The 27,634-nt window shown below is 40.9% G+C and overlaps 1 protein-coding gene across 6 annotated transcripts in view; it reads right to left on the reverse strand.

Annotated features, from left to right (window-relative positions):
- Positions 1–257: 257 nt before the first annotated feature.
- Positions 258–27,634, reverse strand: part of ACP3 (acid phosphatase 3) — a 41,482-nt gene continuing 14,105 nt past the window's right edge. For 2 of the 6 annotated variants that reach the window (XM_033417867.2, XM_049709875.1), the window contains exons 2-10: positions 22,593–22,688; positions 22,187–22,273; positions 21,595–21,747; positions 17,203–17,301; positions 14,488–14,580; positions 13,033–13,165; positions 8,241–8,323; positions 6,184–6,287; positions 258–2,476 (exon numbers count right to left, since the gene is read on the reverse strand). In XM_033417867.2, the coding sequence (XP_033273758.1) occupies positions 2,287–2,476; positions 6,184–6,287; positions 8,241–8,323; positions 13,033–13,165; positions 14,488–14,580; positions 17,203–17,301; positions 21,595–21,747; positions 22,187–22,273; positions 22,593–22,688 (1,038 nt within the window). In that variant the 3' untranslated portion in view covers positions 258–2,286. Of the gene's footprint in view, positions 2,477–6,183; positions 6,288–8,240; positions 8,324–13,032; positions 13,166–14,487; positions 14,581–17,202; positions 17,302–21,594; positions 21,748–22,186; positions 22,274–22,592; positions 22,690–27,634 lie in introns of all 6 variants that reach the window. The other 4 variants (XM_049709879.1, XM_049709876.1, XM_049709877.1 and 1 more) reach the window with 4 other exon arrangements.

Genomic DNA, 27,634 nt, shown 5'->3' on the forward strand with positions numbered 1-27,634 from the left:
CACTGGCATCCAGTAGAAATCATCTCTAGAAACTGTTTCATCTTTATTCCTGCTGGTAATGTAGCATGGTGTTCTCTAGGCAAGTTACATCTGCACATGGCAAATCTACAGGACTCTAAAGGGGGTTATTTGAATATTTCTTTGTTTATAGTAAGTGGTTTCAGTAGGACCTGTGAGTTTGCTTAGGTTTTCTGAAGATACCAGAATCGAAGCCTTATACATTCCTTTTGTCCTCAGAACAGATATCACACCCACACTTTCAACATTCCAATAAGTTTTTTTATTTTAATATTTTATTTCTTTTTTTAAAACATCTTTATTGGAGTATAATTGCTTTACAATGGTGTGTTAGTTTCTGCTTTATAACAAGGTGAATCAGTTATACATATATACATGTTCCCATATCTCTTCCCTCTTGCGTCTCCCTCTCTCCCACCCTCCATATACCACCCCTCTAGGTGGTCACAAAGCACCGAGCTGATCTCCCTGTGCTATGCGGTTGCTTCCCACTAGCCATTCTGACTGGTGTGAGAGGATATCTCATTGTAGTTTTGATTTGCATTTCTCTAATGATTAATGATGTTGAGCATTCTTTCATGTGTTTGTTGGCCATCTGTATATCTTCTTTAGAGAAATGTCTATTTAGGTCTTCTGCCCATTTTTGGATTGGGTTGTTTGTTTTTTTGTTATTGAGCCACATGAGCTGCTTGTAAATTTTGGAGATTAATCTTTTGTCAGTTTCTTCATTTGCAAATATTTTCTCCCATTCTGAGGGTTGTACTTTGGTCTTATTTATGGTTTCCTTCACTGTGCAAAAGCTTTTAAGTTTCATTAGGTCCCATTTGTTTAGTTTTGTTTTTATTTCCATTTCTCTAGGAGGTGAGTCAAAAAGGATCTTGCTGTGATTTATGTCATAGAGTGTTCTGCCTATGTTTTCCTCTAATAGTTTATAGTTTTTGGCCTTACATTTAGGTCTTTAATCCATTTTGAGTTTATTTTTGTGTATGGTGTTAGGGAGTGTTCTAATTTCATACTTTTACATGTACCTGTACAGTTTTCCCAGCACCACTTACTGAAGAGGCTGTCTTTTCTCCACTGTATATTCTTGCCTCCTTTATCAAAGATAAGGTTACCATATGTGCGTGGGTTTATCTCTGGGCTTTCTATACTGTTCCATTGATCTATATTTCTGTTTTTGTGCCAGTACCATACTGTCTTGTTTCCTGGAGCTTTGTAGTATAGTCTGAAGTCAGGGAGCCTGATTCTTCCAGCTGCATTTTTCGTTCTCAAGATTGCTTTGGCTATTCGGCGGGGTCTTTTTTGTTTCCATACAAATTGTGAAATCTTTTGTTTTAGTTCTGTGAAAAATGCCAGTAGTAGTTTGATAGGGACTGCATTGAACCTGTAGATTGCTTTGGGTAGTAGAGTCATTTTCACAATGTTGATTCTTCCTATCCAAGATCATGGTATATCTCTCCATCTATTTGTATCATCTTTAATGTCTTTCATCAGTGCCTTATAATTTTCTGCATACAGGTCTTTTGTCTCCTTAGGTAGGTTTATTCCTAAATACTCAATACATCTTTCCTGGGAGATATTCAGAACATTCTTACATTTCTTTTTTTTTAATTTATTTATTTTATTAATTTATTTTTGTCCACCTTGGGTTTTCATTGCTGCGCGCAGGCTTCCTCTAGTTGCGGAGGGGGGGGCTACTCTTCATTATGGTGTGTGGGCTTCTCATTGCTGTGGCTTCTCCCGTTGTGGAGCATGGGCTCTAAGCAAGTGGGCTTCAGTAGCTGTGGCACGTGGGCTCAGTAGTTGTGGCACGTGGGCTGTAGAGTGCAGGTTCAGTAGCTGTGGTGCACGGGCTTAGTTGCTCAGTGGCACGTGGGATCTTCCTGGGCCAGGGCCTGAACCCATGTCCCCTGCATTGGCAGGTGGACTCCCAACCACTGCACCACCAGGGAAGCCCCCATTCTTACATTTCTAATTTTGTTCCAGTTTGATATGTGTTCCCCGAATTGCAATTCTTTGATCCCAAGTAAATGTTTTCTGCTTCATTACTGCCTCCTGGGTTTATGTAGGTTGACAAGGTTTATGGCAAGTAGGAGCAGGGCCAGGTAAAGAGGTAGGAGTTGCCTGAAGTTGAGGTCTCTGAAACATACAATTATCACCCCAAACCTATTTCCCCCAAAGATGGGGTTGAAACCAGTTTATATTCTCAAAGCACCAACCGTCTGGAGAAAGGGTATTCTGCCCTCTCTGCAGAGCTCTGTGTGCACCCTAATCCATAGCATCCTCAGTACCTTCATGGTTGCTCATGGCACACTCTGTGGACCAGTCTTGGGAGATCACAGGGGCAACCAGCTCAGCAAACTTTGTCAGAGGGCAGCTGGGGGTGCAGCCAGGCAGCGTGAGGGGATGTGGTTCATGCTGCGTCTCATTCCGATAGTACATTTCTATGAAGTACTCCCTGGTGAAGGAAGGTAGAGGAACAGGAGGAAAGACCTCTGTTAGTTCTGTGTTGTTGAACTTCCATTGAATTTCTTTCTACTTAGCCTGTACCATGTCAGCTGAAGGACTAGTGGAAGAATTTATGGGAAAGAGTAGATATTAGCCAATTTAGCTGTGGGAAGAGGGGGACTGGGGCAGGTGAGCCAGATTGGGAGGGTGGAAATGGGAGGGCTGGTTTGTTAGATGACCAGGGGCATGCGAGGCAGGGACCGGGATGCTTAGTCAGAGAAGGGGCTGAGGGGCAATGGTTGGGGGAGTTGGGGGTGATTTGGTGAACCTTCAAGTAAGAAGTGGGGCGCAGGTGGGTTGTTGGGTTTTCTTTCTCCTATTCTCTCTCTTTCATGCTTCACATTTGCTCTTTCCTTTTCTTTTTCCTCTCTCAATATTTCTTTCAGTCTTCCCCCTGAATTAATGTATCTTCCCTCTCCTTAACCAGGCCAGAAACATGGAACTGAATAATATATAACATATGTGCTTGAATATATAGCAAGACTTATAAAAATGATACCTCAGAAGGAGGGGGTGGGTGTGTATTCAAGTCCTTACATTTGCTCGTGTTGAGGAGGGCTCTCTCACCACTTTATTTAAAAAAAAAATACACTGTTTAGGGAAGGACCACTGGCCCAAACCAACCTTGTAAAGCTAGTACAAGCTGCCTATGGAAGTCATTTGCCAAAGAGACAGGAGAGAAATTCAAGTATAGTAACCTCACAACTGCAACTTTTGGATGTTGTTATAAACAAGCCTTTCAAATAAATCACTTTAAGAAACCATATAAACAGTAGTAACCACAAATATTCATTTATATGTTTCTAAAAACTTCCCTAATATTATATGAATGAGCACTTATATCTTGGAATAACTTTTTCAATGACAGTATCCTTTATATCATGATAATATGTCAAAGATGACTAACAGTCAATCAAAATTCATGATTCTCTTTACATAGAATAAAGTTACAGCTGAGAAGTGAGTACGCTTCCCAGACTCCCTTGCAGTCAGTAGGCACCAAGTGACTAATTTTAGCTAGTATCGTAGAATGTAAGTAGAAGTGACATATGCCCCTTCGGGGCTGAGGTGCTTGCTAAGCAGATTGTCTTCTCCACCCTCTCATTCTTTCCTACGAGCTCTCTGCAGGTGAGCACAGCACTCTTGAAGACTGTAGGTCCAAAAGATGGAATCCTGGGTCCCCAAATCACCATATGTGAATCACACCATGGATGAGTCACTTCCTATTGGCCAGGAACATCTGCATTGGACTGTTAGATGAATGAGAATGAAATCTCCATTGAGTTAAGCTTCTGAGATTTGAGGTTCATCTGTACAGCAGCCAAAATTACCCTTATTAATTAATATATTTGGAAAACATTTTTAGGGGACTCAAAATTGGCTCCGGTGGTAAAGACACAAGTAAAGGTGCATACAAAGAGTTTGAATAAAAGTGTTTCATAAAATATGAAAGTGAGAAGAAGCACTATTTAACTTAGTGAATTATTTTATATAGTATATGATTTTAAGTTTATGTACGTAACCAAAAATGGAATAGTTTTAGAATATATTTAGCTATCTTTTGTGTGTGTGTGTGTGTGTGTTACGCGGGCCTCTCACTGTTGTGGCCTCTCCCGTTGCGGAGCACAGGCTCTGGACGCGCAGGCTCAGCGGCCACGGCTCACGGGCCCAGCCGCTCCGCGGCATGTGGGATCTTCCCGAACCGGGGCACGAACCCGCGCCCCCTGCATCAGCAGGCGGACTCTCAACCACTGCGCCACCAGGGAAGCCCTATTTAGCTATCTTATCTACAAACTTAAAAGTTTGTATGTTTAAGGTGGATAAAAATCTAAAAATTCTCTTTTTCTCTCTTTATTTTCTCATAGGGATAAAGTGGAATCACCTTACACAGAGGATCCCCTAATTTGCTGGTATATACATATGCCTATATTTGTTAACTTGGGTTCTCCTTGTTCCTAATCTATAAGCAAGCAAGTTTAACTTTTGATACTCCTCTGGAGTGTTAAAAAAAATCTTAATATAACAACAAACTTGACTTCTGCCTGTGAGTGACAGTTGGTTACTTTTTTTTCTGTTGTTCAGTGTCTCTTAGTTGAAAAATACCCCACACTTAATTCATAATATGGATTTATTCAAGGTGGTGAGAGAATGATTCAGTGGGACAAAATGCTTCAGTGACCTAAATAAAAGCAGGCTCAGGACTACCGGGTACAGAAATCAGAGAGGAGGGAGGCTCGAGGAAAGTGGGTAGTTTCTTTTGTCTTATCCCGAAGAGACAGAGCCTACTCCTAGAGCTGATCCTGGAATTTTCACTGGATTTATTAACTCTGTGCCTGAAGCCAGTATTGACAGAGCACTTGTCCACAGTCTTCTCATTCCCATTTTCAGCTCTGTTTGGATTTTCTCCATGTTATGGGATTTGTCTCTCCATTCTGACTCTAGATATTTGAGAGCAAAACTTGCTAAGACCACATTTCAGTTCTATTTCATTGTGCTTGGCACCCAGTTAGAGGTTCAACAAAGGATGAACTTACCTTTCCCTAACTGTGCAGAACTCACTTTCTTTGTAAGCAGTGAAGATCTTGGTAGAGAATAGGTCTCTGTGTTGCTATTTTCCTACTCTACAAATTCAGGTGGCCAGAAACCTATAGCCAGGACTACAATTTGCAAAAAGAAATGCAGGGTGCCTTGTTTAAAAATTATTAAGAATTTCAGAATGGCGACACTGGGTCATTAAACCAAGCACGGGCTCTTCTGAGCACAAGGCCCTGTGTAATTGTAGTCAAGATCGTCCTGACTGCGGCTATGGTGAATGCCGTAAGGGGAGAGCAAAATGCACCTCCCCAGCTAATCCTGAAACAAAAATTTGGAGTCCCTGCCCTAACTTAGCCCCTGCCTTGTTCTTATTCCATCAATAATATTCAAGAGGTCTCTTCCTCCCAACGAGAATGCCGGTGTCACAGCAGGTACAAATTTTTGGTATGACCTTGGCTATAGTGACCAATTCTTCCTGGTTTGCCCTGGTTTTAACAATGAAACTTACATGTTCTGGGAACCTCTCCAGTTCTGGGTAAACTAGGACACTTGGTCTCTCTAAACTTGGCCTTTCTAGTGGGCTTGAGCCAAGCCTTGGTCAGCTGGGGAGGGCCACACCAGATTGCAAAGTGGTGAACACTGAGCAGATGTTGTACTTTAAGAATCCTACCTGACGGATATGTATTGCCAGAAGCTGCATGGATATGTGTTTGACATCTTTAATTGAAAGAACATTATTTATAACCATCAACAAACTTAATTTTTCTCTTGGCATCTTTTACCAGCTTGTGTTTTCCAAGAGAACAGTGTAATGTCCTCATCCTTCTTAGAATACCTTAATCTTTTTTAAAAAATGTAATTTCTGTCACTTAGGGTGGTTCTTTCAAATTTTTCGTCTACTGTGTCTGTACATTATTTCCCAATAAAGGTCGTCATGAAAACAAAGAAAACGGAGGTCATGACTAAGCAAAGATAGTGTTACTCACCACCATTCTTCCCTCTGAATATAAAACCAAACCAACCAGACAGACAAAACAACTCTTAAGTCAGTAACAACAATAATGATAACAAAATCTAGGATCCAGTGATATTAATTTTGAAAAACACCTCTTAGACACTTACCCCTTATCAAAGTACAATTCCGTCAAGTGGCAGGACGCATGGGGAGGAAGGATTCCGTTGTAAACATCTAGCGCCATCTGTAGGGCACTCACAGTAGTGTCATGCTACAGAGATTTGAAACAAACATTTTTGATCTTTATCTCTGGTTCAAATTTACAGTCAACAGACGTGTATCAAGTATTTGTAGAGCACCATGATGGTTTCTGATTCAATTAAATTGTCCATACCTCCAATGACTTAAGAAGTAGAGAGGTAAAGGACAAATTTTGATTGTGCATCTACTGGGTGCTAGGCAGTGAGATTTACATACATATAATTATTTCCTTTCAAAAGATGAAGAAACTGAAACCCAAAGGAATTAAGTTACTTGGGTGGAATTCCCTGGCTTTCCAGTGGTTAGGACTGTGCACTTTCACTGCTGAGGGCCCGGGTTCAATCCCTGGTAGGGGAACTAAGATCCCACAAACCTCATGGCATGTCCAAAAAAAAAAAAAAAGAAAAGAAAAAAAAAAAGAAATTTAGTAACTGGCTTTATGCCATATATCTCCAAAGTGAAAGAAAGTAAAATCCGAGCCAAGCCTTCTGATTTTGTCCTATGCCTTCCCCAGTAGAACATCTCTCTCTTTTAGCCTGTTTCATTGATTTTCATTAAATTTTAAAATAATTTGGCATATATTAATGCTAGATTATATATTTTTTTAGAGATTAGCATCATCTGTGATTTTAAAGTTGGGGAAGAATATATGAAGTTACAAATGTTTAGACAGAATAAAATGTAAGGAAGTAGAGTGTGTAGCTTAAAAAGAATTGTTAAAGGTTTATCTCAGAATAGCTGGAAGGCATGAGACTGGTTTTCAGCCCCAGTTTTGCCACCTATTAGTTATCTAATCTTAAGAAATCCTCAATTTTCATATCTACAAAATGGGCATAACATTTGGTTGCCTAAACTCTATGGCAGCATATACATACTCAAAGGGGTTAGAACTGATTTACTAGAGAAAAAGAAGAAAAAAGGAGTGACAGATTTATGACTTGCCAAAAGTCACACAAGTTAGAACTGGAAACCAGATTAGAAACTAGAAACCCTGAAAGAATCAATTAACTTCAGGCCTGCCTTTATCAAAGAAGCACTGCATTCTGTTCCCTCCATGAGCTCGTTCTCTAGTCTATACCATTTAGAACCCCAGATGATAGACTGCCTGTATCTTTAATAATCTCTTCCATCTTCTTGCAGAATGAAACCATGGCTTTCTCCAGCCAGACCACATCTAAGAAATCCTCTGTCCTGCAGAAGTGGATGGGAGACCGACTTATCCCTCCCTGTCCTGTTTCCCTGCTCATCCCAGACTCAAGGGACACCCATTTCAGTGCATAGTACATCTCTAGACTTCTCCCCCAACAATGCCTCTTTCCCTGGCTCCTGCTCCGAGATGGATGCCTTCTCCAAGATCTCTCTCTCTTTCCTTTCTACACCCAACTGTAGCTCTGACTTCAAGTTGTAGATTTCCTTCCCTTTCCTTCTTATATCCCCTTTACTATCTGAAGTTTCCTCTTGGATGCAGCTGGCATTTCAAACCCAACTGCCTAATGGTATATTCATCTGACCCATGACCACCTCTATTAATGGTTCCACCCTCCTTCCAGTCATTGAGACTTGAAACATTTACCTTCATCTGTGGCTTAGCTTCCAGATCATTGCCCTCCGCCCACATTCCAATTCATCACCAAGTCTGTACACTCAGCTTTCCTTGTAATTCTCCTATCACTTTCCCTCTCCTGTTTCTGTTATGGTTTTAGTTTGGAACAGAAGTGATGTTTCCCTTCTCTGAGGCACCAAAGCACTGGCTTGTATGACACTGCGATTCTGCTTTGCATGGTATTTATGTGCTTACTTTTCTTCTTGTCAGTATTGAACTGTAAATTCCTTGAGAGCCAGAATTATGTATTTAATTTTAAAGAATTTGAACAGGGAAATGATGATGAAGAAGATGAAGGCCCCTCCTGAAAGAACTCACACACTTGAATAAACAGATGCTGAATGGGAACAAAATACTTACTGCAGAATATATAATGAGTTTTCTGTGGTTCAATGGCTGAGTTGCACTCTTCATGTGATAGAGGATTTCTTTGACCAGGACACCTTAAAGAAGATAGATCAACAATTGAGCTGAACCAAATATGGGCTTATATTTTAGTTCATAAGCTTTTTGCTCATTCATACAGAGATTCTCTCTGCCAGGATTCTTAAGACTTAAGAAGAGAGGGCAAGAACTCATTTTGGTGGAGCATCTGCTGTGTGCTAATAGTGTGATTTGTATACATTATTTCACTGAATCCTGACTTCTATCCCCATTTATAAGTGAGGAAGCTGAGGCTCAGAGCCATTAAGTGACTCACTCAGCTGGGGAAGGAGAGCTGGATTGGCATGTTAGGACTTTAGTGTACCAGATTTTGTTAAAACTCAAGTTAGGAGGTTGATGAACTTGGAATTTCAGACAGGTTTTTACAGATAGTTGTTAGCCATTGCTCTTGTCCAGGGCAGGTCTGAAATCACAGGGTGGCATGCACCTCTCTGTCTTCATCCCTCTGGCAGCCACACCTGTGAGAGGCCAGGGGAGAAAGCAGCTCTCTGGATGTCTGCAAGGGTGCAGACTGTCTTCTGTGGACCATTGCTCCAGGTTACTCTGGGTGTCACTATTAGGGGGGCAGCCAGCACTTTTAGTTTTCATCTAAGGGCTCCATCTGTCATCAATAGAGGAAAGCTTTTGCCCTTTGCATTTGTTGCTCCTGAGGTGGTAAAAGGCACACAGACACAGCACAGAGTCTCCATCCCATCAGCAGACACTGGGGCTGAGGATACCTCGTGGTGCAGGTGCTGTCCTGAGGACGTGCTGCCCCAGGGGCTTCCACACCATCCACCGAGGACTCCTTGTGTCTCTGTTGGTCATCTCTCTACAGTGCATGTGGTGTCCTCACTTAAGGATGACCAGTTTTCTTTTGTAATGAGCAGGGCATTGATGTTAACAAAAGATTATGATCCCAGACTCTGTGGTCCACTCAGCAAATCACGCACTGAGCAGCTACGATGGGTGAATCAGACATGGTCCCTGTCCTCAAAAAGCTCATAAAACAGTGAGAAGAGACTGTCTATTGGTCTGTGTACCAATAAGCACAATAAAAGAGGGAGGTGATCTGCTCTTTCCGTGGGTGCTAGGGCTTCCTTGACTAGGAATAGAGGGAACTATAGGCTGCACTTCCCACAGGTCTGCACCTTTCTGCTTCAGGGAAGGTTGCCTTCTGGGAGCCCTTCAGAGCTTAGGCTTGATCTTCGGGCCACGATGGAACTAAACTCTGTGGCCGAGTTTCTGGGAGTCATGACAGCCACCTTCAATCAGCAACTTGTCCCTTGTCAGCAGGTGCCTTTGCAGCAGCTTTCAGTGTTGATGACGGAATAGATCAGCTCTTGGTTCTGGGGTGCTTGTGCAACTTGTCCCAGGAGAAAATAGGGGTAACTATCATAATAATCCACAGGCTCTGGCATGCCAATAGTCATGGTATTTTCTTGTTTGTTTGGTTGGTTTTTTTTTTTTTTGCGGTATGTGGGCCACTGTTGTGGCCTCTCCCATTGCGGAGCACAGGCTCCAGACACGCAGGCTCAGCTGCCATGGCTCACGGGCCCAGCTCCTCCGTGGCATGTGGGATCTTCCTGGACCGGGGCACGAACCCGTGTCCCCTGCATCGGCAGGCGGACTCTCAACCACTGCTTCACCAGGGAAGCCCACTAGTCATGTTTTATAGGAGGGGAAGCTGAGGCTCAGAGAGGTTCAGCAACTTGTCCAAGATCATACAACTTGTAAGTAGAGGGGCTGAGTTTCACTGAACTCAGCATGTCCAGCTTCAAAACCTTGGTCTTAATTATTAGGCCTCACTGTAGCTGGCTTCTAAGTTCCCTGGTGCATCATTTATTAAATCTGCATACATTAGACAGAATATTATTGATTTGAAGACATAAACTTCACTTCTGTCACTATTGGGCTATATCAGGAGTTGGCAAACTTGTTCTATAAAGGGCCAGTAGTATATGCTTTAGGCTCCGTGGGCCAGGTGTTCTGTCACAACCATTCATTCTCAAGTGGAAGCACAAAAGCAGCCAAAGATACTACCTAAATGCATGAGTGTGGCTGAGCTTCAACAGCATTTTATTTACAAAAAATAGGCAGCAGCCTGGATTTGGCCTGCAGGCTGTTGCCTGCCGACATCTGATCTATAGCAAGAAGCAATTTGCATTAACACAAACAGGACCAGCCATATATTCCTAAATTAGCCTTAGGAATTAGCCTAGAGATTTTCTTGTGTGTATGGGGGTGTGTTGTGGGGGAAGGCAATGGGAGCAGGATATTACTGAACAGTGTCACCCTTGAAACCAAGTGATGGAACAGAAGTTTTGGCAAAGGTAAGAAGATGCCAGTCAAAGTCCTGATGTTCCCTTGTGACTCTGTCTCCCAGACTGTACATGCTTTCTCTGCAGGGTTGGGTTCAGGTGCTTCATAACAAGCGTGTAGTTGACAAATCTCTCTTGCCTTGCCAGATCTGAACAATATGCTGAGCTTGTGTCTTGGCAGGAATCACTAAGGAAACAATTTCCTGGCTTATCAATAGCACTGGGCTTCCCCTAGAAAATAGGACAGGTATGCATATGAGTGCCAGTCCTTATAGAGTCCAAGACCCAGAGACCACCTTAGGGAAGGACTCTGATAGACAAATCTAGTTTAGTGAACTCATCAGATGGGGAAACTGAGACCCAGAGAGGGGAAGTGACTTCCTCAAAATGCAATCTCTAGTAGCCAAGGGAAAAAAGTAAAGGAAATATGAAGCAAGCTGCTGGGAAAACCCCCATCTTATATTCGGATACAGGCCCCTGCATTTATTAACAGATTCTAGTCAACCCCTACCTGGCTTTCCCTGCCCTTTTCTTCACCATCTCCTACATCTAGAGAAGTGCTTCTGAAACTTTATTGTACATGTGAGGTATCTAGGGATTTCATTAAAATGCAGATTCAGATTCAGCTAGTCTGGGGTGGGGCCTAGGATTCTGCATTTCTTTCTAGGGGCTTGGCGATGCTGACGTTGCTGGTCCATGGACTGCATCTTTAGTAGTGAGGGGATGAATTCCTGAGCCCATCATGACTAGGTTGGGGAAATGAAGAATCTTGTCTCTACCATCTGATGCATTTGGCCACCATACTGCTGGTTCCTGCTGGTTCAGGAATGAGATCTGGTGCTTATGTGGCCAATGAGGCCCAACTTTCACCCTCTGCATCCTTTGTTGTTTGGTACGTAGGATTGAGTTGGGTCTTGGGCTCTGTTCCTACACACAGTCTGTGTCCTGCCTGCTAATTTTTCCTAAGACACCAGATTCCATCTATGACTCATCTCTGGATGCTCTCCCATCCCCAGGGTCTGGGTCTTGTGGTTCATGTCCTCAGCACAGAGTGAGGACTTGTACATTCTCATCAAGTCTCTCTCTGCACTGTGCAACCAGCGCTCTGTAACAGCAGGTCTGCAACACTATTACATCATTCATGACCACTGCCCTAAATTATTTGTCCCAAGGTACTTTGTTCACCTCATATGAAATTACTCCCAACCATACTGACTTCATACCTCATTAGCTGTTCTAGTTACAGCTTACTTCACTCTTTATATGAGCTTTTGTAGCTATAATTGACTCCTCTCCTGGCTGGTGACTTGAATTCTTTCTCTAGCTCTGCAGCCCTGAGTGAACATCCTCCCAGTCTGCTCCAACCCCCAGGATGCTTTGTCTCTGTATTCTCCTGGGGGTCTGCTGAACTTGTCCAACCTCATGGTGAATAGTGTCTGGCAATTGTTGGAGTCCTGATGTGATTGTACTGTTTTCTTCAAAGTCTCTAGAGTATATGACTCAGAACATCTCCTGTGACTTAAATTTTCTTCATTGTTATGACAGCCTGGCATAATAGACGTCTTTCTCTCCATCTTTAGTTTTAATGTCTACATTAACAACACAGGTTCAGACCTGTCATATCCTCAGGGGTCTTGGCCTGCCACTCAGCTGCCCTCAGAGCCTCAGCATTTATCCCCATCCTGCCTGATCTTGGCTTCTTTCTTCGACCCATCTATCCTGATTACAAGGGCTGGGCTCCTTCATTATGATTAGATGTCCTGTTCTACAGAGGGCCAAATCCAGCTGAGAAGAGGCATCATTGAGAAGCAAACATCTTTCAACACCAATGGAAAAATTTAAGCTGTGTCATAAGCTTGTCAATTGCAATAGGTATTAATCTACAGGGCATAATTAGCCTGCAAAGTAAACTGTATTGACTTTAACAGTGGCTACCGCCAAGGGTTTTAGGAAAACAGGCCACTTTTGCTACACCTCCCACTTGAAAAATTCACCCTATAGGCCACCAGACACAATTGATTTTTATGTGTCTCAGATATAAAATCCATGATTCTTTGATCTGGAAAGGATGAAAAGTATCATTTAGCTTTAGCCCAAAGCTTCTGTTTTCCAGACGGGAAAACTAAGGCTCAGAGTGGGTAATATTAATGATCATAAAAACACATAATGTTTGATAGTGTATTATGTATCAGGTGTTATTTGTGGTAAGCCTTTGGAATACATACATTCATTTTAATCCTTACTACTAAAGAAGTGGGTATTATTATTATCCCCAATTTGCAGAATGGAAACTGGTACAGGGGTGATTACGTGTCTAATTCAAGGTCACATAACTTATTAACGGTGGGACCAGGACTCAGACCCAGATCACTTAACCACAATGCTTCTCTCATTTTTAAAATACTTACCCCCCTGCAGTCTAGATTTCTCTTTCTGCCTGTGAATTCCATAGAGGGACAGGAGGGACAATTCTGATATTTCTTTCAACTTAGTCATGGTGTCCTCTGTGGCCCAGGAGGGTAAAGTGAAATTGTGAACACCCTGTAGCAAAGACAAAGGAAGAAAATGTATATTTTTATTTCTGACTGTCCTCTGTATTGACTTTTTAATCCCCCTTCCCCCACAAAAAGTACTGAGTCCAGCCTTTCTTGGGAGAGAGGGAGATTTCATGAAAGAGGAGACCAAAGTGAAGTAGCCTACAGAAGAATTAAGTGAGAGAGAAGTAAAAAAAAAAAAAAAAAAGTAATGTGGCCACAACTTGGAATAGCTCAGATCAAACTGTAGTAAGGGAAAAAAAAACCCAAGACTTGAACCAGAAAGTGGGTTATTGTTTTTATTGAAGACTCTTTTATAAGACTAACAAATCTTCCTTGAAACAGATGCTGATGATAAAGTGAAAATATTGGGAATGTCGCGTGTGCTTGGGTCAATGAACTCTAACATAGAGGGGTGCAAACTGTGTCATTTGCTATCAAGATGGAACTATGAAAGTAATTCTCGTCCCCAGACACTCACAATGACCTCAAAATCAGAGGTGTATAGGAGTCTTGTGGCTGGTCAGAATTTTGCCCCAAGATTCAGTGAACTGGCTGGGAAAACAGGATTATAGAGTTTTCCTTTTGGCCAGCAGGTGGAGAATGGTGATTGAGAAAAACATCATGAAGCCCTGAAAAAATAGTAATTTATCTAACTAAAAAGCTTATTTCACATGCATTGTATAGCAAAAGAGAAATTCTTTCCTGATAAAGCAATTTTAATAGCCTGGCTTAAAGTTAGCTTGCTTATTTCTACATACAGAAATCAGGTAATTTTTTTTCTTCTTCTTTCTGTACAACACTATTGCTATTTTCATTAAAGTCTATTTAATGAAGTGGAGCCCAGCGTTCCTGAGTGACTGAAAAATAAGTTAAGTGGTAAGGCACAGAAAAAGCAATTTTGCCTAAATTTTCTTTTTTTTTTAAGATTTTTTTTGATGTGAACCAGTTTTAAAGTCTTTATTGAATTTCTTACAATATTACTTCTGTTTTATGTTTTGGTTTTTTGGCCATGAGTCATGTGGGATCTTACTTCTCCAACCAGGGATAAAACCCACACTTCCTGCATTGGAAGGCAAAGTCTTAACCACTGGACCACCAGGGAAGTCACTGCTTATAATTTTCTAAAGGGTGTATACATAAATAAGAGAGAGAAGAAGTCAGAATTTTCAAGTTAATATAAAGAAGTCTTGACTTATGTTTCAATGTCAAAGGAAGTCTAAATAATACATCTGTATAAAAGCAAAAGAAAATGTATTCATCTGTTTCAAAATAGGCATAAATCATAAAATCAGATGGTAAGTTAATCTTTGATATTTTTTCTTTTACCTCACAAAATAAAGGGTCGTAGACTTTACTCCAAATTCCAAAAAGGTCCTGGTCATGGTATCCTGTAAATTTTGGCAAGATTTCTATAAAATCCTGAAACACACACAGAGGGAAAAAATTTTTACACCAGGGTTTCTCGACTTGGGCATTATCGATATTTGGGCTGGATAATTCTTTGCTGTGGGGCTGCCCTGTGCACTGTAGGATGCTCAGCAGCATCCCTGGCCTCTACCCACTAGATGCCACATCATCCCTAGTCCCTCAGTTGCAACAACCCAAAATGTCTCCAGACATTGACAAAGGGTCCCTGTGAGGCAAACTTGCCCCCATTGAGAACTGCTGTTCTTCACATGAAAGTGCACCAGTAATACTGGCTAAGTGCACCAAAGATTTTTACAAATGCTAATTGATCATTTCTTATTATTACATTAAAAATGTGGGCACCTGCTGGCTTACTGCCACATGTTCCTGGTTTGTCCTGGAATCAGACTGAAGTGCACTGCATCAAATTCATCTTGGAAGTAGGTGAAGTATAACTCACATGTAAATGAGTGGAAGGTGAGAAGGGAAAGCATGTCTCAGACCAAAGCACCCCAGGAAGACACAACAGAAACTGGGTCTGGTATCTGGCTATAAATGTGGGATTTGGATGGGATGCAAACATTTCTCTAGGTTCTGTATTATTTTTGGATTGTCATGGTAATGAGACCCATTGGTCAGCTGTCTGCATGATGAATTGGTAGCAATTTCTGGGAAGCCTTTGGAAGATACTGTTTGTCTGATGAATAAATTTTCTAGGAAAATATAATTTGCTAATATTAACCCAAATGGATTTCCATAAAATAAACAGAAATAATTATTAAAGAGCCCACAACCTCCCCCAACAAAACAGAACAAAACAAAACAAAAGCTCCATGGCCAGGTAATTTTATTGGGAAATTCTACCAAGCTTTGTGCTATTTTAACTGACCTGGAGCATAATAAGAGAAAGAAAACTTCCAAAAAATTTGTATAAGCATTGATACTGACAAAGACTGACCAGAAAAGAAAACTATTGTCCAAAGTTACTTTGAATATCCGTGTAAAACGTCTAGGTAAAATATTAACAGATAATTCAATATCATACTAAAACAAGGGGGGCTTGAATCTAGACATGTAAAGATAGTTCAATAATAGTAAATCTATAAATATAATTAATCTTATTAATTGATCCAAGAGAAAAATAACTTGATTTTACTAAAAATGTTGAAAAGACCTTTAAAAAAATTAAACACCAATATTGACAAAAACACTCAAGAAAATAGGAAAGATAGCTAATTCCTTAACTTGATAAAAGTATGTCTATTTGGTCCAAAAGCCAGAATGCTTAATAGGGAAATACTTCTAAAATCAGGAGTAAGACAAGGATACCCACTACCAATACTATTATGTAATAATGGACTGTAAGTACTGGCCAGTACAAATAGGCAAAATAAATCAGAGGTATAAATATTGGAAAAGTAGACGTAAGCCATGATTTTTCTGCAGATCTTATAAGCCTGGAACAAACTTAACAAAAAATATAAAGACCTATATGAAGAAAACCTTAAAACAATCTTGACGATAAGAACAAATAGGAAAATGTATCATGTTCTTGGAAAGGAAGACTCAACAAATTTGCAACAAAGTTGCAAATTCTCCCTAAGTTAATTTATATATTTAATATAACCCCAACAGAAACACTGAAAAGTTAAATGAAAACATACCCATGAAAACTCAGAAAAAGTAGAGAATGAGGGAGAGAATATGTAATATGCTTTAAATATTAAAGCATATAAAATTTGTAATAATTATAACTGTGGTTTTGGCTAATAAAATGAAAGAATAATTAAAAAGAAAAAAATTCTAGAAATAGACCTTATACATATGGGAATTTTAATATGTAACAGCTCAAATTAGTGGGGAAAAGATGAACTACTCAATAAACAGTGATAGAGCAATTAGGTAATATTCTGGAAAAAACTTCAGCAGGATACATACCTCACACGTAACACCAGTATAAACTGTAAATGGGTCCAATATGTAAATGTAAAAATGAAGCTATAGTAGAATTATAAGAAAGCATTGCAGACTTCCTTTATAACCAAGGAGTGGCTAAGGCTTTTCTAAATATGACTACAAATATACAAACCATAGATGGCTATATCAGCACACTTACAACCATGTGGCAAAAACGCTGTAAACAAATCAATAGGCAAACAATAAAAAGAGGGCCATTTGTATCCCAGGAAAAAAAAAAGTTAAGAGAGAGAAAGCTCCTAAAACTTTATAAAAAGAAGAAAACCAATAACCCAAAAGAAAAATGGTGAAGGGATATGAACAGAATAGGAAATACAAATGGCTTTTAACTAGACGAAGATACCCAAAGCTCACTCATCGTAAGAGAAAAGTACTACAGCACAGTGTTCTATAATAGTAATGATACTGATCTTTCTTGTCTCATTCCTGATTTTGGAGGGAATGCTTCTAGTGATACCATCTTTCACTTACAGATTGGCAAATATCCTCATAGTTGTCTACACACTGTTCGGAAGGCTGTGGAGAAACAGGCACTCTTATGTATTTCTGATGGGAGTAGAAATTGGTATAACCTGATTGAAGGGTAATTTGATAATATTCAAATTGTCCCAGAATTTCCACTATTTCTGCATACCACTAAATAACACATTTTTTAACCTTATAAGGATGCAGCCTCTTTTGGAATTCCTCTGATTTCAAAGTCTTCCTCTCAAGTTCTTGAAAACGAGAGCAGTTCCTGAAAGGCAGGTATAGCAACTGAGGAAAAAGAGAAATCGTAAATTTTGTATTAGTCAAAAGAACTAAAGAAGCTGCAGCCATTAGGTATAAAGTGACCTGAGTAAAAGATTCAAATGTGTTTTGAGCTGCATGGAATTCTAAAATTGAGGAAAAAGAGATCAATGATCGTCTGGTCTTAAATAGTAGGATATATACCCAGAACTCAAAATCTATCTTTTTCATTTCATGAACTTGCCTAAATAGAACTGTGCTATTGGTAAATATTCACACTTCCCGTTTTTTCCTGTGAAATGATAACAATTATCTTGCTTCCTTCCAGACCTCTTTCATTTCTAGCACTAGATGTACATCTATGTGCATGCGTGCACACACATACACACACACAAACACAAACACAAGTACAGAGAAGTGAATTAGAGGTTCCAGAAAGAATCTTAAGAGATCGATTCACTGAAATACGTTCTTGCAAAGTTGCAGACTGTTAAAATAAGGGAACATGATAAACACATAGAAAAATATATTTGAAAACCTATTATGAGGACAAAATAATCATCCAAAAATGAGTTTAAATTTGACAATCTTTTGTAGTTTTAATTATAATCTATAGGCTGGTGACTCCCAAGTTCATTTTGTTGCTCTTACTTTCCATCTGAGCTAGTCTTGTATTTTCAGCCTTTGGTGGATATCACCAGTTGGATGTTCTCTTCATCCTCAAATTTGACATGTACAAACCTGAACTCCACTTCTTCATTTTTAACAATTTCCTTTTTGTAATCTCTCTACTTTTGCCAATGACGAAATTTATCATCCTGCTTCATAGACTAATCACTTTTGCCTGTCTACTTTCAAAACACAGTTGACCTTGAACAATGCAGAGGTTATGGCGGTTAACCCACACACAGTTGAAAATCTGAGTGTAGCTTCACAGTCTGTATCCACTGTTCTGCATCTGGAGGAGTCGACCAACTGGGGATCATGTAGTACTGTAGTACGAATTTATTGAAAAAATTCACATATAAGTGGACCCGTGTAGTTGAAACCCTCGTTGATCAAGAGACAACTGTATATCCAAAATAGACCCCTTTTCTTTACTTTCATTGTCCCCTCCCAGTCCAGACCACCATAATCTGTGTTTCAACTACTGTAAGAGCTTCCTATGTGATCAATTTGCATCACAATTCATCCTCCACACAGCAACTACACTAATCCTTTGTATTTTATTTTTGTAAATGCTAGTATCAGTATTTTAAAACCATCAATCAGATCATGCCATTCTGTAGTTTATAACTTTCACTGGCTTTCCATTTTACTAGGAATAAAATCCAAACTCATGCCCTAGTGACCTTTTTGTCCTGCCTTCCTACTGCTGCCCCCTCACTCACTCCTCTCCAGCAACACTGGGGGCCTTCTTGCTGTCCCCTGAACACACAGGCTGGGGGTCTCTGTGTTCCCTGCCTGAGACACTCCCCCCACTCCAGCTCTTCTAGACATCCTGCCCAGCCACTATCACATTACCTTGTTTTATTGCCTTCAAGGAACTCACTGCCATTTGAAATTATTGTATTTATTTTCTTCTTTATCATCCTATCATTCCTATAAAATATAAACTCGAGGATATCCAGAGTCTTGTCTATCTTGTTCACTGCTGAGCTGTCAAAGCCTAGAACAGGGTCTGGCATATTAGTACCTACTCAAAAACCATTTTATTTTTGTAAGTTGCTTCCTTGTGTGTCGCCTTGTCTTCTGTGTCGCCTTGTCTTACCTCGCCTTCCTTCCCCTGATGTCTTTACCATCTAATTTCAGGCCTTCACGTCCTCACTCCTGCATGACTTCAACAGTTGTTTTCAGAGAGCTCAGTATTTTCCCTCCAAGCCACTGTCAGACAAATGCCCCAAAGCACTGCTCATTGTGTGTGTGCACAGTACTGAGGGAGGTACACAGTTTTTCTATGTCCCCTGCTTTACATCTAAATTTCCCACCCTGGCTTTCACAATTTTCCACAGGAGAAATGACACTGTTGAGGGGAAAAGCACAGAACTATTAATTTAAAGGTCTAGGTTTTAATGAATTACTTAACCTTTCTAGACTTTCGTTTTCTCATCTCACATATTGAAAGAATCAGGCTGAAAATGTAATAATCACCTAACCGTCTGTCCAGAATTTTGCAGGTTACAAAGTCATTTCCTTTTCTTAACTGAGGTGTTTTTCACAAATCCCTGTGAAGAATTTAGGTGGGTACTGTTGTTCCCATTTTACAGAAAAGGAAACTGAGGTGCAGGGAAGTTACTCAAGGTCAAGTATCTGAAGTGGTAGGTGGCTCTCAGACTCAGGTTTTCCCAGCTCTAAATTCAGCCCTCCATCTACATCACGCTGCCTTTGTCTCAAGATTCCTTCTGGCTATTAAATTTGGATTCTCTAACCTGTGCCCGACCACTTATTCAGTCTTATTTTCATTCTTTCTAAATATGAACTCTGAACATAGACGGACAAGCACTCTACCTTGACTCAAAGCTAAGCTTTTGGGCTGTGCTGCTCTCCTTTCCTACCCTCCTCCAAGATCTGGTTCAAGTTCTCACTCTGTCCATGAAGACTTGAATGACTGCCCTGTGGTAGCTCCGAGTATGTCTTATTCTCTGAATTCCTCCAGCATGTGCAGCTTGTTCTTGAAATCGTTGTCCTCCACTTGCATTGTATTCTACACACTTCACAAGTGTGAATATTTTTTCATCAAATGGATTATAAATTAGGGAAGAAAACTGGCCTCATATTTCTCTTCTATTTCTGTATAGCAGTTAGCAAAGTTCTAGGAATAACTTTGGTTGATTGATTGATTTTGTTAAATTTTCTAGTTGATGTTAGAGAGAATTGTTTTCATCTTAGTAGGTAGCAGGAAGCCACAGGTAGACAATCTTACTTGTTTCTTTCTCCCTCTTCCTCACTCTCCCTGTTTTTCTTCCTCTTCTAATAGCACCTGCATTCTCTTTACTATGTAATTTAATCATTATCTTTCAAGATTAAAGGTTAAACAGCTACCCTGGTCTATATTGGCTAAATTTGGTGCTTCCTTCCAGTCTTTGTAGAAAAGGCTGTGGTCAAAGTGAAATTTTTTCTTTTTGGAAGAAAATATTCACAAGCTCCTAAGAACACTGATAATCATAATGATTCCTTCTGATTCTTTGATGGAAAGAGGCATAAATAAATCATCCTATCTTTTCAGGAAACAGCAGAAAATTTGACTGGAGTAGATTTACTTAGAGTGAGGTTGACCGGGTTAAGCTCTTTCTACAAAGCAAGTGGGAAAAATTCTTAAGTCACCAGTTTTGGCAATTGTCAAATTTCTTGGTAACCCACCCCAGAGCTCTCTGAGCAACATTCTAGGTCTGGTAGTCATGCTAAGCCTCAGTCATAAAGAGAGGAGATGGTCATGTTATAATGTGACTGCAGGGGAATTAGGAAGGGTTCCTTGTCCCAAACTATTTCCTTCACACAGTCCTAAATTCCACATCCGGAAGATTAGTTAGACTTATTTATTACTATTTTAAAAAATAGCAATACCTCTGAAAAGATAAAAGAGTTCTTGGTCAGTCCCACCTAGTGTAAATAAATTTGAGAGTTTCTCTCAAACAACCTCATTTAGGCAACTTGGTTTATGGTACTTGTTCTCAGACTTGGCTGTCCACTAGAATCATCTAGGGAGATTTTTTAAAAATATTGATGCCTGGGTCCCACCTTCAGAGATTCTGATTTATTATGGCATGTGCCCGGGGCATCAGGATTTTAAAAAATTTCCAGGTGATTCTAACAGGCAGCTAACTTTGAGAACCACTAGTTTACACTAAAGGAAACTGCTCTGGAATGAGATCAGCCTGGTTCTAGTCTCAGTAGTGATGTTTATCAGCTGTGTGACTTTGGATCTATTTTGTTTGACTTCTCGAGCACTTTTTTCCCTGGCTGGAAAAGAAGGACAATAATATTGTCCATTCAAGATTGTTATGAAAGGTAAATATGATGACACATATAGCGTGTTGGGCACTAATTACATAATCAGATCTTTCTTTTTTACCCTGCCTAGGAATGGGGATTGCCAAAAGTTGAAAGACTAGCAAAACAAAGTGGATAATAAAGCTCTAAAGAGAAATTCTGTTCCTACTCCCTTCTGTTAGGACTTTCTATGTCCTTTGCACCTTTATTTAGGAAAGAATTAAGACTGCACAGCCCATGAAGTGTCCAGACTCCCAACTCCACAAGTCCTGAGCAGCCTGCCTTCCTTCTTCCAGAACCAATGAAATCCCCGTTTTCCATAATACTGACCCGATCTTCAGAAACCGGGACTGTGTGCACTGGGATGGGCTGCCAGGGTAGGCTGGGATTCCAGACGCTGATACCTTCTGGGGGAAATAGGGCTGCAAGGTTTGTCATAGCACTCATCAAAGCCCGGTCAATATCCGTGCTTCGAACAAAAACCTAGAGTGGGAAAATCAAAGGAGAATCCAATAGAGAGGAACTGCGGGTTTTTTTTTTCCTGTGGAGCTAATAGTGTATTTCAGAAAGGGCAGAACACCTACACCAAAATATTAGCAGACACTGTGGTAGCATCATGATCATAATACCTATTATGGAAGAGATAATATTATGAGCATGCCATGGCATAAAGCAACCTGGTATGCCAACAGCTGAATTGACAAAAGAGACCAATCAAGTGGTGGCTACTTGCCAAACCTAAGTATTTACTGTAGGTGTCCATGTTGAACTTACTTATATTCATACATTTTTTTTAAGGAGTACATTTGTAAACAAGACATCTGACTTTTATAAGTTCCTTGAGAAACAGGGAATTTTTACAAATACATTATGCTAAACTATTTCAAGGGGCAAGGTTCCCACTATTAGCTTCCCAACTTACCTGTTCATGTTTATAGGACTTGTTCAAGAATTTTTCATATCGTTTCCTTATATATTGTCCAAGTTCATAATGCTGCTCCATGCCCAGCTATGGGAACAAATAAAAGCAAAAATTAGTGAAAGTAAGTTCTGTGAAGCTATGTGTCGATCAAAACAGGCAATTCTATACAATTTTCCTACAATTACTAGTCACTAGGGGTGACTTGATCATGATCAGAAATTGTTGAGGCTAAGCATTAGTGCTTCTCTTTCCACAATCAAAACACATTTTACACTTTTTAGATCCCAGGTAACTGTGCAAAACACTTTCCCAGATATGAGTAAAGTAGTTATATGGTTTCAATAATGTAACAATCCCACAGAGTTTCCCATGAGACTCATCAGTAACTTGGTGAAATCCAACCAACCTGAGTGAGTTGGCCAAATCCTTGTGGCCATGAGGATTCCTTAATGGGGTCGTTAGGAAAGGTTTCGATGGGACTTCGGTCTCCATGCCTAAAAACCTGAAAATAGATTGAGGTAGTAATGTTACAAACTTAACTTAGGTGTTTTGCCTCTGCTCATAATGATAGATTTTTCTTCTAAACCTCTGGTTCTCCACCTTGGCTATTCATTGGAATCACCTGGAGAGTTTTAAAAAAATTCTGAGGACTGGATCCCACCCCTTGTGATTCTAGTTTAATTAGTTTGGGATGCATCAGGGCATTAGGATTTTAAAGACCTCCCCAAGTAAATCTCAGGTTAAGAACTGCTGTTCTAAGTTCAGTAACACGTTCTAAAGGCTCATCATCTTGTTATTCACATTACATGAAACACAGGAAAACTGTTAGTGAACTGTTATTGTTTCAGGTAATGTGAATAACAAGAGGATGAGCCATTAGCAGTCAGGCGACCCACGCATGGAGACCGGTTGACACATCAGACAGGACAAGAAGGAACACAAAGCTTAGCAAGATCACTTTATTGTCGAAAAACTCTGATGAGAAGTATTCCTTCCTGAATTATGATTACAGTAATAATAGTGTTAACATTTTGACATATCATAATAGTGGCTTTAAAATGCTACATACAATTTGTGACCATCTTGAGCCAATGATTTATTAGTTTTTAGGAGGTTAGAGATAAAGGACTTGCCAGTGGAAGATTAAAAAAATCTAATTTTCAACAATTTAAGATCCTACTGAATTTGTATGCATGTCATCATGCTTTTTTTTTAACACCTTTATTAGAGTATAATTGTTTTACAATGCTATGTTAGTTTCTGCTTTATAACAAAGTGAATCAGCTATACATATACATATATCCCCATATCTCCTCACTCTTGCATTTCCCTCCCACCCTCCCTATCCCACCCCTCTCGGTGGTCACAAAGAACCTAGCTGATCTCCCTGTGCTATGCAGCTGCTTCCCACTAGCTTTCGGTTTTACATTTGGTAGTGTATATATGTCCATGCCACTCTCGCACTTGGTCCCAGCTTACCCTTCCCCCTCCCCATGTCCTCAAGTCCATTCTCTACATCTGCATCTTTATTCCTGTCCTGCCCATAGGTTCTTCAGAACCTTTTTTTCTTTAGATTCTATATATATGTGTTAGCATATGGTATTTGTTTTTCTCTTTCTGACTTACTTCACTCTGTATGACACCTCACTCAGTTTCGTTTCTTTTTATGGCTGAGTAATATTCCATTGTATATATGTGCCACATCTTCTTTATCCATTCATCTGTCGATGCATACTTAGGTAGCTTCCATGTCCTGGCTATTGTAAATAGAGCTGCAATGAACATTGTGGTACACGACTCTTTTTGAATTATGGTTTTCTCAGGGTATATGCCCAGTAGTAGGATTGCCGGGTCACATGGTAGTTCTATTTGTAGTTTTTTAAGGAGCCTCCATACTGTTCTCCACAGTAGCTGTATCAATTTACATTCCTACCAACAGTGAAAGAGGGTTCCCTTTTCTCCACACCCTCTCCAGCATTTATTGTTGGTAGTTTTTTTTTTTTTTTGCGGTATGCGGGCCTGTCGCTGTTGTGGCCTCTCCCGTTGCAGAGCACAGGCTCTGGACGCTCAGGCTCAGCGGCCATGGCTCACGGGTCCAACCACTCCACGGCATGTGGGATCTTCCCGGACCGGGGCACGAACCCGTGTCCCCTGCATCGGCAGGCGGACTCTCAACCACTGCGCCACCAGGGAAGACCTGTTGGTAGATTTTTTGATGATGGCCATTTCAGACTGGTGTGAGGTGATACCTCATTGTAGTTTTGATTTGCATTGCTCTAATGACTAGTGATGTTGAGCATCCTTTCATGATTTTTTGGCAATTTGTGTATCTTCTTTGGAGGAGTATCTGTTTAGGTCTTCTGCCCATTTTTGGATTGGGTTGTTTGTTCTTTTCATATTGAGCTGCATGAGCTGCTTGTAAATTTTGGAAATTAATCCTTTGTGAGTTGCTTCATTTGCAAATATTTTCTCCCATTCTGAGGCTTGTCTTTTCATCTTGTTTATGGTTTCCTTTGTTGTGCAAAAGCTTTTAAGTTTCATTAGGTCCCATATGTTTATTTTTGTTTTTCTTTCCATTTCTCTAGGATGTGGGTCAAAAAGGATCTTGCTGTGATTTATGTCATAGGGTGTTCTGCCTATGTTTTCCTCTTAAGAGTTTTAGCATGTTGCCTTACATTTAGGTCTTTAATCAATTTGAGTTTACCCCAGGAATGCAAGGATTCTTCAATATATGCAAATCAATCAACATGATAGACCATATTGACAAACTGAAGGAGAAAAACCATATGATCATCTCAATAGATGCAGAGAAAGCTTTTGGCTTGTCCTCACGGTGAGCCTCAGCCGCCCCCCCACCTCTGCAGGAGACCCTCCAACACTAGCAGTTTCCTTTACACAAGTTGGAAAGATGACTACTCCCCAAATTACAGCTAAAACCATATGACAGCTTGCTCAATCATCTTCAGTCTCCATTGCCTACCAATATACATCAGAAATACATCTACACATGGAACAACTCCTACAGAACACCTACTGAAAGCTGGCAGAAGACCTCAGACCTTCCAAAAGGCAAGAAACTCCCCACATACCTGGGTAGGGCCAAAGAAAAAAGAATAAACAGAGACAAAAGAATAGGGATGGGACTTGCACAAGTGGGAGGGAGCTGTGAAGGAGGAAAGGTTTACACACTGCGAAGGCCCTTCACGGGCGGAGACTGCGGGTGGCGGAGGGGGGATTTTCAGAGCTGCGGAGTAGAGCACAGCAACAGGGGTGCGGAGGGCAAAGTAGAGAGATTCCCGCACAGAGGATCAGTGCCGACTGGCACTCACCAGCCCGAGAGGCTTGTCTGCTCACCAGCCGGGGCAGGCGGGGCTGGGAGCCGAGGCTTGGGCTTCAGTCGGAGCGCAAGGAGAGGACTGGCAGCGTGAACGCAGCCTGAAGGGGTTAGTGCACCACGGCTAGCTGGGAGGGAGTCCGGGGAAAAGTCTGGACCTACCGAAGAGGCAAGAGACTTTTTCTTCCCTCTTTGTTTCCTGGTGCGTGAGGAGAGGGGATTAAGAGCGCTGCTTAAAGGAGCTCCAGAGACGGTTGCGAGCCGCGGCTAACAGTGCGGACCACAGAGACGTGCATGAGACGCTAAGGCTGCTGCTGCCGCCACCAAGAAGCCTGTGTGCGAGCACAGGTCACTCTCCACACCTCCCTTCCAGGGACCCTGTGCAGCCCGCTACGCCAGGGTCCCAGGATCCAGGGACAACCTCCCCGGGAGAACGCACTGCGCGCCTCAAGCTGGTGCAACGTCCCTCAGGCCTCTGCCGCCGGAGGCTCGCCCCGCATCCGCACCCCTCCCTCCCCCAGGCCTGAGTGAGCCAGAGCCCCCGAATCAGCGGCTCCTTTAACCCCATCCTGTCTGAGCGAAGAACAGACGCCTTCCGGCGACCTACACGCAGAGGCGGGACCAAATCCAAAGCTGAACCCCGGGAGCAGTGCGAACAAAGAAGAGAAAGGGAAACCTCTCCCAGCAGCCTCAGGAGCAGCAGATTAAAGCTTCACAATCAACTTGATGTACCCTGCATCTGTGGAATACCTGAATAGACAACGAATCACCCCAAATTGAGGAGGTGGACTTTGAGAGCAACATTTATTATTTTTCCCCTTTTTGTGAGTATGTATATGCTTCTGTGTGAGATTTTGTCTGTATAGCTTTGCTTTCACCTTTTGTTCTAGGGTTCTATCCCTCCATTTTGTTTGTTTTTTTACTTTAAAAAAATTATTTTTCTTAATAAATATATTTTAATAACTTTATTTTATCTTACCTTATTTTATTTTATCCTCTTTCTTTCTTTCTACATTTTCTCCCTTTTATTCTGAACCATGTGGATGAAAGGCTCTTGGTGCTACAGCCAGGAGTGAGTGCTGTGCCTCTGAGGTGGGAGAGCCAACAGCAGGACACTAGTCGACAAGAAACCTCCCAGATCCATATAATATCAAGCGGCGAAAATCTCACAGAGATCTCCATCTCAACAACAACACCCAGCTTCACTCAACGACCAGCAAGCTACAGTGCCGGACACCCTATGCCAAACAACTAGCAAGACAGGAACACAACCCTACCCATTACCAGAGAGGCTGCCTAAAATCATAAGTCCACAGACACCCCAACACACACCAGCAGATGTGGACCTGCCCACCAGAAAGACAAGATGCAGCCTCATCCACCAGAACACACAGGCACTAGTCCCCTCCACCAGGAAGTCTACACAACCCACTGAACAAACTTTAGCCACTAGGCACAGACACAAAAAACAATGGGAACTACGAACCTGCAGCCTGCAAAAAGGAGACCCCAAACACAGTAAGATAAGCAAAATGAGAAGAAAGGAAAACACAGAGCAGATGAAGGAGCAAGATAAGAACCCACCAGACCTAACAACTGAAGAGGAAATAGGCAGTCTACCTGAAAAAGAATTCAGAATAATGATAATAAAGATGATCCAAAATCTTGGAAATAGAATAGAGAAAATGCAAGAAACATTTAACAAGGACCTAGAAGAACTAAAGGTGAAACAAGCAACGATGAACAACACAATAAATGAAATTAAAAATACTCTAGATGGGATCAATAGCAGAATAACTGAGGCAGAAGAACAGATAAGTGACCTGGAAGATAAAATAGTGGAAATAAGTACTGCAGAGCAGAATAAAGAAAAAAGAATGAAAAGAACTGAGGACAGTCTCAGAGAACTCTGGGACAATATTAAACGCACCAACATTTGAATTATAGGGGTTCCAGAGAGAGAAAAAGAAAGGGACTGAGAAAATATTTGAAGAGATTATAGTTGAAAACTTCCCTAATGTGGGAAAGGAAATAGTTAATCAAGTCCAGGAAGCACTGAGAGTCCCATACAAGATAAATCCAAGGAGAAACAGGCCAAGACACATATTAATCAA

The sequence above is a fragment of the Orcinus orca genome, chromosome 5 (genome assembly GCF_937001465.1).
Source record: "Orcinus orca chromosome 5, mOrcOrc1.1, whole genome shotgun sequence".
NCBI lineage: Eukaryota > Metazoa > Chordata > Mammalia > Artiodactyla > Delphinidae > Orcinus > Orcinus orca.